At 34.8% G+C, this 13,114-nt stretch overlaps 1 protein-coding gene across 1 annotated transcript in view; it reads left to right on the forward strand.

Annotated features, from left to right (window-relative positions):
• Nucleotides 1-13,114, forward strand: part of LOC111425878 (BMP-binding endothelial regulator protein-like) — a 90,918-nt gene that overhangs the window by 23,371 nt on the left and 54,433 nt on the right. Inside the window, exon 2 of the mRNA XM_023060168.2 lies at nucleotides 2,657-2,744. Within this exon, the coding sequence (XP_022915936.1) occupies nucleotides 2,660-2,744 (85 nt within the window). The 5' untranslated portion in view covers nucleotides 2,657-2,659. The remainder of the gene's footprint in view (nucleotides 1-2,656; nucleotides 2,745-13,114) is intronic.

A 13,114-nucleotide genomic window follows, 5' to 3' on the forward strand; every position in this document is an offset into this window, starting at 1 on the left:
CTTTACAATCTCTATATACACCATAGTAGAGAAAGCTAATTATCTTTTCCTAAGATTTATCTTTAAAATAATTTTTACACATAATTTTCATTAATATTTACGATTATTATATTAACGGGAGAACATGGTGACTAAGCAAATCTGCTTCTCCTGGTGCATAGCAGGAAGACACATTAGTGGATGTATCATACCTGGAGATCGCGAAGAGACGTTTGTTTGAACGAATATTGGCAAACAATTTTTAATGGTGAGAGCTTTTGCGTCGGCAGCTTTTAACGGAGAGCACACATTAAACGTTGTTTGCTAACGTTCTCCTTAAATTTCTCCATCAAAACGTTATACGTTGCATAAATATTTCTTTAACAGATTGTGTGTGTTTTAGTTTTATTACTTTTTGATTTATACGGAAAAAAAAACTACAAATATTTCCAATTTGGAGAGCAATAATAGTTTTATTCACACTTATATAAAAAAGAAACCACTAAAACACATTTAACAGATTTTTATTGATGGTGGTTGAAATCTGTAATTAATTTACAAAGTTTACAAATTGGAATGCTGCATGGAACTTTCATGCTGGATAATCAAATTCTTGCGGTTTTCTAATATTACTGCACGGTGCAGTAATCAAATTAAACGCGAAAATTTCGCTTAAGTAATTAGGTAATTAGGTATAATTAGGTAATTTTCACAACATGCATTGTTGGAAATAAGGCACACTAAATAAAACTGAAATTCCTGTACACATTCAAACTTATTAAATTAAAATACTTAATAATTAGACCGATTAATACTCCCTCATTAATAAATAAAAGTTGTTCTTCTACCTCCGATGTATATGTTAATTTTTTCAATATCATAAGATAGTTTCTCAAGTAATCTAATTTGCTTTCATCGTGTTTCTAAAATAACACGTGCCAAGTTAGTTGGTGACCGGAAAACATGTCAGATAAAGACGACGTAGTTCTGGAACTTTCCTATTTGCACGATAGTCTCCAAACACAATATAGCTCATTTCAGCGTTTGAATATGCAACAATTGTAATTAGTAGTTTCAAGGTACTTCAAAGGAAATTGTCGTAGTAAAACAAGATATAGATGTGCGATAAAGGACCAAACTGTGTGACAACACTATAACATGTTCCTTTTTGAAAATTGTTAATGAAATGCAGTATTTTTAGGATTAACGCGGACTCCATTTAGACGATTTTTATTCATATGATGTTATTGGACCTGTTCATTAGCGTTGAGCTGAATTTGAAAAAATAAGTGAAAAGATCCATCTCAATTTCAATCTAGGAATTGTACATATCTCAATTTATTTATTTATTATATTACATTTTACATGTGGCAACACTATAATAAATAGGTTACCCGAATGGATGACGGTCTGAGATGCCTAATGACAAAAAGTGCTCTGCTTAATGTCGCTAGAAGAAATGTGAACAAAATCTTCTTTATACACTGATGTGAAGATAGAGTTACACACGCAAGAACTTAACTTTCCAATCGAAGTATCAACGGAATACACATAACCTTCTTTAGTAAAGCTATTTCAATATTCTCGTGCATCTCTTCCAGCGATTAACCACATAATCATCCTTAATCTATCAATATCTAAACACGTTTTGCCAACGCAGCTGAAGGGCTATGTTTCACCCCAGGTAGCTCTGCCAATCTAGACCATCTCTCATGATTCCACTGATGACAACTACTGATTGCCAAAGCACCTACGAGATCTCTCGTCGTGCTAGAGTAACCCTGTAGGAGGAGTACTGTAACAAACTGTGTCACAATAAATGAGTCACCCATCATATTTCTCTGCCCTATTATTTACATCATTTAGCAGTTCGAATTGCTGGTTTATCATATATTCTATTTACATGAATTCGAAAACAGATTTTTATATTTTATTAGGTACCCTTTCATTATTCTTTTTTTCAGTTAAATGAAAATAAGTCTTTGTAATAAAATAAATTATCTAAAGAAATTGGTGAAACACTAAGAAATTTTATTCGATTACTTTCCAACCATTAGAAATGGAAGAAAACACTTCAAATAAAAGTTATTTCTATAGAGGAACTATCTAAAGCCGTCTTGTTACCGAAACCGTATCTATACACATCTTACTTCTCCTTCAGTTCTATGGAAAGCGTTCAGCAGGGAGTGTTTTCTTCGACGCCAGGACTTCTAATTGTTCGAAGGAACTGTTTGAGCGCGAGTTAAAAGGAATTCCCTCTCGTTAAGAGGAAACGACAATTACGACAGTCGCGGTATAAAAAGCAAAGTACAGGGGCTTAGAGTGAAGAAACTCCGTATTGGAAATAAATGGCGGTTAATGCCGCCTTGCCGCTAGATTAATGAATCTCTTTTATGAGCCGTTTTTGTAGCAATAATCATTGGCTAATCAGCGACGTGTTCTCTAAAGAAATGAGTTATAACTAAGTAGTAAAACGAACGTTTCGAGGCAACTACGGACATCTGGTACTTTCATGAAAGCTTTATACACTTCGATATTCCTTTTATACCATTCTGACCCTGGATTACTGTCAGCAAATGAAATTAATAGGGAAGGGTTTATTTAATAAAAGTATCTTTGATTATTATATACTATCAAATACTTAGTTACATATTTATATAAAAATATTTTGTTGCAGGGAATGGAACTCAAGAGCAAGGGACGACTTAGTACATTTGTGCTATTTATCTTTATTCAGAATGTACATCATATTCAAGGAACTATAAGTAAGTTTTTAATTAAATATTAAATTTACTATCTTTGGTGTTCGATCATTCATGTGTACGTCGAAGATTCTTTAAAGGGAAATTCTATGGTTTCTATTTATAAACGTTCCCACGATAAAATTATGCAAATTAACTTTGGAACTCCCTGAGACTAAAACATTTATCTAATTATTAATCTTATTAAGCGATAGCTGCTATAATTAGTCTGGATAATCCCATGTTGTTGTTGGTCGGTTCAAGGAATGTTTTAGCACCGTGCTCCAATGGGGTACACGATACGTTATAAAATATCTCGCGTTTACGACGTGTTAATCGAGGAATTGAGTGTGAAGAGGTTTAGAGGTGTCATTAGGGATACCAAGTAATTATTTGTAGATAATGAGACGGTAAAGTCCTTTTGTAGACTACGTCGTAAAGTAGTCTATTGTATTATCATTGTTGTAAATGATTCAATAAAACGTTGCGGTTCACCTGTATTGCCTTAATTAGGTAAACACTATGTTTGTTAGTAGTGGTAATAATTGATCCATATTTTTTTGGCAACAAGTTATAATAATTACTTTATATACAAAACTTAGTTTAACACAATATTAATATCTGTTATTTTAGTTAATTCTAGAATCCCAAACATTTCCATTATAGCTCGGATGAAATAATACGAGCAATTTGGCGATCTTTAAAACAGTAAATCTCCGACGGTGTGTTTTCCACATATAATTCGCAACGACGACGTTCTAAAGTACGTTCATATCCCAACCATTTATTACTTCTCAAGCATCTCACGACTTGGTGTGAACCTCGTGGTCCGGTTAAATGCAAGGAAGTGGGACACATTTTGTGGCGGTTTGTCGCGTATTCTTGGCATTTAACACGTTTATTTAGTAGGGCAGTTATTAATTTGGTTACTTTGAGTTTTGACAGAACTTTATATACATTAAGGTCGTTTTAAAGACGTCCTGAACTCGCTAAATTGATAAACACGGTTCGTTTTGACGTGTACATCGATGCGATTTTATGGTCTCAGTCGCCATCTATATTTATGTTTAGTCTAGAAATCGCGTTAATGAGATCTATGGGCCCAAATAACGGTTACAAGTGAACTTGTTCATACTGGTAAATCTTTCTTGAAACTTGATTTCAAAAAATATTTAGATTAAGAATCACTATAAATGGAAGGTAGTCGATATTGCATGAATGTGGTGAATGGCTGAAATATTATTGGTATGTTCATCCTAAGGAAATGTTCAACTGCAATAGCTGCTTATGGCGTAAATATCAAGATGGGAATTAAGTATTCAAAGTATATGGACGTAAATCAATGCAAAACCGTCGCGATTCCCATTTAGATAAGATGATTATTACGCAACAGTTCGCGAACTGCCACTTAATTACGACGATATGCATAAACTCCAACGCGACATCTAGGAGCGGTCGTATACTCGCAGATTATTAATTTCTAATTTAAACAAACCGCCTGCTGCGAGTTGTGTGCAAAACGCGACTCTCTTCTACGGAAACGCGGACTGTTAATCAAGAACATCAAGAACGGCACCGCTATTCCTTTCGGACCGTTTAGAGAGTAATTAATTGATTTATTGCTTTCGATCGGCTGCTAAGCGGTCTGCGGAACCTCTTATTCCTTTTGGATATGTTTTGTCGCATTAAATTGTACCGACACGAGCCGTTTTACTGTAATTGGCTATCGATATTACAGCGAGGAAATGATAATTTTCATTCAAAAACAACATTGTAGTTATTTATTAAGCAAAATTTATTCGTGTACTTAAATATAAGGATATACAAGGTGAGCAAGTAGGAAAAATTAACCAAAAAATTACTATTTTCTCCAACCTAACATCCATAATATTCATAGTATATTTTGACGCGTTTTCAATCATTTTTGATAGTCGTTGATTCGTTATGTCTATGTGATCCCCTATAAACTCTTCGAAACCAGGCTGCTCCAATTTCCACTATGTCATCAGTTACTTCGTCAATATGGTCCCAACTGATCTCATATTTCTACAACTATTTTTCACAATGATTGATCACAACTGCGGTAACACCAGAAAAATTGATATATCGTATCTCATATCATTATTGTATGAGTCCAAGTAGTTCCAACAAAATTTTTTTGTTACAGTAAGATTTATTACGTTGCAATTAACAGTCATTTTATATTCTACAGTTATAATGATATCTGTTAAAATACAAACAACTAATAGTTAAATCAAAGAAAATGACTTCTTACATTATCTTCAAGGAATTGCCACTTTCTAAGAGATATGTATGAAGATAAAGATACGAAAATTTACATTCTAAACACTTTAACAACCTGACAACGTTTGTGTTTTGTACATGTATTATATATGTGAATCACACTATATAATCATTTGAGGTCTACATGTTGAGGTAATTACACAATTTGAAAGTTACGCGTTCGACGATACACTTGTTGGCTTCTCGACAGGTACCCGATCATAATTTATCTACGATACTATGTAGTAACTGGAGGTCGATGTGTGAATTTACCGGTTTGTTCTCCTATACGCACCCAATAATTATTTCTAATAATTTAATCGCGTTGTAGCTATTAATGATTCTTGATGTTGTTATTATAGATTCCACGAGACTTACACACTGAGAAATTGTTTTGAATATTTCTTTTTTATCGGTGTATGTTTTTTATCAAAAATTTACGATGTGAGATGTTAAAAGTTGATGAAATAAAAGGAAAGTTTATTTTTTTTTTAATACTTTGTTGAAATTCATTAAAACCATATTGTAAAGGTGAGCCTTGTGACGACACGACAAGCTATTGTGTATATCGTTAAGCTTCAACAATAGTTATCCCCGTGTTTATTGCAAATAAAAGCGTAGTAAATTAAAATTTTATTGCTACGTTGACAGGAGTTAAATGATCAACGTTATGTACAAACAGTTTCCTTTTTTAAAATCGCGTACCATTTAATGTTTTAAAATTGAATATAAAATATATGAAAAACAGCAATAGTAAACGGAACGGAATGTAGATCATAAATCTAGATAAAAATTAACGACCATGAAGGAAATGTATGTTTATGTTTAGCTCTATAACAAATAGATCACGTTATGGATATTTGCACACACCGCAGGAATTTCCCATTAATTTTAATAATAATGGTAATTTTTGAATTTTAATTAATTAGTTATATAGCTACTTTTGTGTTAGTATTATATAGTGATGTATTGCCCTTTATTACTCTTTTCTACAAATTTGCAATCGTTAATCATTAATCCATGCAATTAATTTCTTAATCTTCTCTCTCGAGTTAATGATGCCTATCAATCATGAGACAGGTTCGGTCTTGGATGTTTCGTAAAATTTAGGTCGATAACTATTTTATGTACAAGACGTTGTGAGATTAAGTGCAACACCTTACCAACAGGCAAAGATTGGACCATGAGAAGATCGGAGGCAAGAAACTGTTACAGTTTTTGAGTAATCTTGGGGAGGCGGTTCCGGTGAACAAATGAGTTTTTTCAGGGCGTATAGAAGAAATCGAGAAAACTGGAATCAATGAGCCTCCAATCACCCTCTTCGAGTCATCCTCGGGTTGTGTGGATGATTATCGTATTCGAGTGGTATGGACAAACTCAGACGACTCGATTCGGCAAGTCTCGATTTAGGAGTTTGACGCCACTATTCATAACATTTCGTGTATTTTGGTCTTCATAATATGCCATAATCTCATCAATAGTTAATCGATGATATTTTAAAAAGTATCAGGAACATCTGTGGTTCTTTGTTAAAGTACATTCTGCTGTACATTCAATTCATTGCATTCGGGAACATTATATTACTAGATTCAAGAACTTCGACATCGATCTAGTTAGATCAATCTAGTCGGATTCATATTGATAGTTGCGGCGAGCCGAGGTGATCCCCAAAACGAATATAGAGAAATCCAGCATCACGCAAACTCTCATGGAATAATTCCAATCCTAACTTTTCACGAAACTGAATATCATGCTCGCCTGCTGCTAACAGCTTTGTGGAGATATTTCACTGACAGTGCAAGATATCAGATTATAGAAAAGTGAGTTGATATCAATGATCTTGTGTTGTGACAGAGTAGCATGGTAATATAACGTCTTAACAACGACAGCAGAACGAATTTATAGAGAACTTCCCCGCCGCCTAAAACATGCACGTGTTAGCTAATTGCAAGAGCAATGGATTTTACATGAGAGCTAAGAACTTACTTCCAACAGTTACAAAAACCTTGCAAAAAAATCTTGCACAAATGTGTTGCACAAAATAATTCAGTACCCATTCATAACAAAGTTTGTTTTAGTTTGTTTACTACTAATTAGAAAAACAACTCGCTAACATTCCATTGAATTTTTACAATTGTTTTGATTTTCTGTTTTCAATTAAAATTTGCAACATTTCAAATGTAAATTTTTGCGAGCCAACTTTAATAAACAACTGTAATAAAACACCTAACATTCGCAAAAAATGTAAATTACGAAAAAATAATGATGCTTTTCCAGCTGCATACATTTTCCAGAAATTACAAATTTACATTTTGAATATTACCGTAACTTTAGACTTTATGTTTGTACAAAATTATATATTTTAAATAAAAAATATACAGTCTAAGTAGTTACGGCAACAAGTTGATATTTGTTTTTCTTATAAACACGTAATTCTGGACAGGTTATTGTTCGCCCTCATTGTATTTATCTAGAAAGTGCCGGCGATGTACGATAATGATATTGTTTTACGCCACAAGAAACATTCTTCTCGCAATTACCCAAATACCTGTTCGATCTGGCACGCATTGTACCCGAACAATGTGTGGTATGCTCGGCTGCCGATCATGGATTATGTAAAAGTCGTATATTGAGCAACCTTGAGCGAGCTACAGTTTACAGACAACAAAGTATTTCAACAGTAATGAACACTAAAACAATAACAAACCTAAAGAACATAACATATATATTTTTAAACTCACCATAAAAAAATGTATAAGAAATTTGTTAATAAACTATATTCTTTTAGAATACTTTTATGTGTACATTGTGTATTGTTCTCGGTATAATATTCATCTTGATGGTGACATTATCCACAGTTGCATTGAATTGGAGATAAATTATGCCGCGATTAAACATGTAAATTGTTGGGAATATTGCCGACAGGTGTGTTTTGAAATTGAAATTAAACCCATTGTGCTTCGCGCCCATCTTTTGGTTCGGTTTCTTGCATCAAGGGACAAGCAATCACGCCGACGGAATAACGCTTAATTAAGCGTGCACCGGACAAGAAAAGCGGCGTTAATGAACACTCCGCAAGCCTTTCTTTTCGGCCACATTCGGGGACGGAGATGGCGTAACGTCCGCTTAATTGACTTCGAAATGTCCCTTTCCCCCGCTAATTCAACTTCTTCGAGGTCGCACTTGAATTTCTCTATTCAAACAAGGATGCGAGGAAAATTGATAAGAGAAACTTCATCCTTTCACGTTTATTTTAATCCTCCAATGGATAAAGTCAACCTTTTGTAAATCTCAAACAAATTCATGTATTACAACTTTTCAAATTGGTACAAGGGTTTTTGATGTATGTATTGACTACACAAATTTTGAATACGTCTGAAAGTTGAGTTTGTAAGTTCTCTCTCTGTTATTCGTTAGGATAATATACGTCGTACAATGTGTAAGGATTGCGAGTCACGACGTTACGGTTGCGGTGACATAACGACCATAACACGTCGACCTAAAATCCGACTTGTTCCGGCAAGCAAAAAACAACGCCCACAAAGCCTGTACTATTGTTCGCAAAACTATGCGATGAAATTTCGGTGGTTTACCTCGCGGTCGTTGTTACGAAATCTGGAACGCGTTCTTTAGGCTACCACAACACAATTGTTCTTAACGACGACAGAAATCATTTACCACAACACTTATAGGATTTTTTAAAGAAAGTTATTCCAATATTTTTTTTATGTACAGAATGGCCAAATAAGCGTGCAAAGTACTTATCTCGGAATCTACTCATTGTAGAGACTTGCGGTAAAAAAACTTAATAGTTAAAGTGGCTAAGAAAAAATCCTGGAAATTATTTCTAAGATGGCTAAATCCGAAACTTTCTAGTTCTAGATCTAGTGCTAATTCTAATTTTAATTGTTATTTTGCGTTAGATAGTTGTATATTTTTCATTGAACTAAAACTAGAACTAGAAAGTTTCGGGTTTATCTGTGCATCTTCAGACATTCGCACGTTTAAAGCGCAAATTAATAATTTTTATATAACCGATTTTTGGCTATAACAGACACTCCCTTCCCCGTATTAGTCCATTATATCAACGTAACTTATATACTATGGAATTCTAGTACCTCTAGTTGTGGGCGTATTGCTTTTAATACATTCACGGATACACCTGCACTTAACAACGAAAGAATGTCACATGTCTATGATATTAACTTAAAGGACTTTTAAATGGTTCAATTAATTTAGTTGAATATTTCGATGTTTGTACTTAACGTCCTTGGCTTTAAACCTAAGTTGGTTATCAATAACTTAATAAGATAGATCTTCTACTATTATATTTTGCGTTATGTAACCTATCTGTAGATTTACCAATAAGCATAAACTTTCTTTATTATTCGATTTAAGTTATATGCTATGGAATTTCAGTAGCTATTATAGTGGGCGTAATAGTATTTAGAACGAACGTATTTCTTGACGGGTTAGAACGTTTAATGTTTCACGAATGTATAGGCCAATGTTCAAGCAAATAAACGTTTGAAAGAGAGGAGACCACGGAGGCAGTCGTGTCGCCTCGTTCGAAAACCTACCTCAACGCTTTTAGCATTAACGTCGTGCTCTACTTTCAGAACGGTCGAGTCGTTTCAGAGACCGCACTAGGTTTTCGGTGTAGGTGGCCACGTGGACCGTGAAATTTGGAACGTATACGGGAGAATTGAAAACTGCGGATTAGCGAGAAAGGGAAAGAGAGAGAGTGGAAGATGGGGAAAGCGAGAACGGTAGACGAACGCGAAGCGGCTCCTAGAGTTTATTTCCCGTGATATTGCCGGAATTTCCTGGCTCGAACTTGGGACTTGTTCGCAGGGCTTGATGCAATTTGCCCGGATTTCGCGGGACATTTTATTCTCAGAGAATGGCGCGTCTGCGGTTAAGATATTTTAATCCGTAACGTTGTCGGTGAACGAGATAGCGGCTTCTCTTTTTGTTGGGAAGCGGCCAAATGTGCAATTTGCTCGGTGACGCGGTATAAGCTTATGAATATTGAATGTTAGCCGGAAGGAAGAAACTATTGACTTCATTTTAAAACAAAATTTATGAGGGTAATAACTTTTCCTCTGAGTCATTTATTATCACACCCTCTATTCCGATGTTACTTTGAAAGAAATAAATTTGTACGAGTAATTTTCTAGGTAATAAATGGCAAGATGTTTTGTTACTTCCTCGTATCTTAGTAAGCTTTTGTAATTATTAAAACGAACAATTTAACTATCCGGCAATTATAAAGTACTATACTAAATCGTGATAATGTCAGAATGACTTGCGCCTCCTTTCGTAACTTCGCGTCTAATTATAAAGTTCGTAATATCTTTACGTCTAACCGGGATGCCATTGAAGTGTAACTCAATAGAGAATGAAGAGACTTTCTCGAACGCAAACTCAATAATTGCGATCCGAAATTCCTATAAGGTGATAACCGTGTCAAGGTTGGTTAGTTAATTTTTTAATCTTTCTTTTTTATAACTTTATCTCAATTTAATTCACAACAACCGCGAAATCATTTCCTTCTAGAAACCCACTAGCAGTAGTTAAATCTAAAATTATGTTTAATGTCCAGAAATCCCTTTTAACTTCCCCCTTCACTTCCAAAAGTAATAAAATCCAATCAAAGTTTTTAAGAAACAGAAACTCGTTGTCGACAAGCCGACGAGATGAAGCCGTAAAACTAACCGTAAATTTCAAACTTCTTATACAGCGTTAATTCTGGACGCAGTTTTCCAGCAAAACTCCAGCCAAAGAACAAAATCTCTTATACTACTACGACTTCGTTGCAGTTCTCTTTGGTGTGGTAATTGTAAATTTTTGGTCGCACCATCGTCATCTTATAAATAAAATTCCGGACGGTCGTTCCATTGCTCGCGTCGTTTAACCCGTCTAGGTTGATTTAGTAAGCTTAGGTGTTCGTTGTTGGTAGAAGAAGTGATTGTCAATTGTAATCGTGTTGCGAAATATAGCCAACACACTCTTAAACGTCGTCTCTTTACCGCCACTTCGTCGGAGAGTACGCACGAAATCGTGAACCTGTTGGCCTAAACCGTGACCGAAGCGATTTCTCTAAACACCTGTGTGTTTTAACGTTTCGTATTTTAAACATAGGAATGCGTTATATTAAATCTTGATCGTAATAAATTTATTATATAGATATTACTACAGATAAAACGTTTATGTTGTATTAGGTAAAATTTCGATATAACGGATTGTATTTATAAAAATTGTGTTATCTTTGTATTTAGTTCAATGAAAAATATTCAACAACCTAGCGCTGAATAACAATTAAAACTAGAACTAACACTAGACCTAGAACTAAAAAGTTTCGGGTTTAGCCGTCTGAAGACGAATTGATAAACCCAAATGTTTCTAGTTCTAGATCTAGTGTTAGTTCTAGTTTTGCACTAGCACTATCACTAGAGCTAACACAAGACCTAGAACTTAAATCATTAGGGTTTAGCCGTCTTGAGCGACGTGCGGCTAAACCCGAATGTTTCTAGTTCTAAGTCTGTGTTAGTTCTAGTTTTACATTAGCACTATCACTAGAACTAACACAACACCTAGAACTAAAATCATTCGGGTTTAGCCGTCTTGAGAGACGAACGGCTAAACCCGAATTTTTCTAGTTCTAGATCTAGTGTTAGTTCTAGTTTTAGTTCAATAAAAAATATACAACAATCTAACACTGAATAACAATTAAAACTAGAACTAGCGTCTGAGATTTACACATAGTATAGATAACTCGGGGAATACCCCGTGTTTATGTATGAACATGGAATAGGTAGAGCAACTTGAGGAATATCCGAGTTGGATTCTATCTATGAGCGTTACATTTATATTTAAATATACCGATCTATTAAATAGATAATATTCATAGTATGACCACCAATAATATTCCAAAATTGATTAGTAAATTTTAGATATAAGCATGGACGACGTGTATTGTGTAATTTTCCGGTCGTCGCAATCTGGTTGAAATCCAGTGCTTGCTAACATCCCTAATCAGTAACCATAAACGTCCCACCATTGAAATAGTGAGATAACGCGATGTACACGCAGGTTCGGAAATGGAGGTTAATTAAAGGGGTACGATTATGGCAGCGTAAATCCTGGAGCCTGCGGGTTCTGAAGCGATGACCACCGGAGCCGGCTACCAACAACGCGGCTTCGGTTTCGTGAGAGCGTCGATGTCGGGGTAAAGGCAGCCTCATTAAAACCGCTGTTTCGTTATTTATCGATCGGCTTAAATAACCATTACCGATAATAACAACAATAATGATAATATAACTCATTGTTCTGCACAATCTTGTACACCGGTGTATAGTCTTTTGATGTGGAAGTTGTCGAATAAAAATACCCATTCAAATTCCGATATTTACATTAATTATAGATATTGAAGTGTTTGATTGTATCATTATATCAATAATATGGTGCTAAGCAAAGCGATTATTTTTTTCTGCTGATACGTTTTCGAATTGAGAGTGTTTCTTAGATTCAATTTCAATCGATTGATTCACAAGTGGCTAAGACATAACTGTCATCCACTATGTACTGGAGTGATCAACTATATTCTGAGTAGCTAGAATGTTTTGGATGTCATGTTGCAACCTTGTTCAGAAACAAGTTCAAAACTTTTTTTCGAATATCGTTTCTTTTCTCTCCTAACATTGTCCCTGACTTTTCTCCACATAGTAGTTCATATCTTTCATCAGCACCACTTGCTTCACACAACACCTCCATCATGTATCGATGATTAATGGTATTACTAATTATCGTTCCCAACATCGGTCAACATCATCTTTGTTTTTTAAACGCCATCTCTAAAGTCTTCCAACATCATCGGTGGCATCAAAATGATGGTGACACATCCCAGCGCAGTCCATTAGATATCAATATCCACCTTCACACCTCTAAAATCGTCTATCATATCTCTCAACCTCAGAAATGATATCTTTCAATAGTTTTCCAAATGTTTTAGAATACTGTCTATGGTATCAAAATCGCTGCATCAAAATCTCAATACAGAGATTCTTGAGATGTTTCAATTCTACCATAGCATCCCTCAACATATTTGT

The sequence above is a fragment of the Onthophagus taurus genome, chromosome 2, assembly GCF_036711975.1.
Source record: "Onthophagus taurus isolate NC chromosome 2, IU_Otau_3.0, whole genome shotgun sequence".
Taxonomy (NCBI): domain Eukaryota; kingdom Metazoa; phylum Arthropoda; class Insecta; order Coleoptera; family Scarabaeidae; genus Onthophagus; species Onthophagus taurus.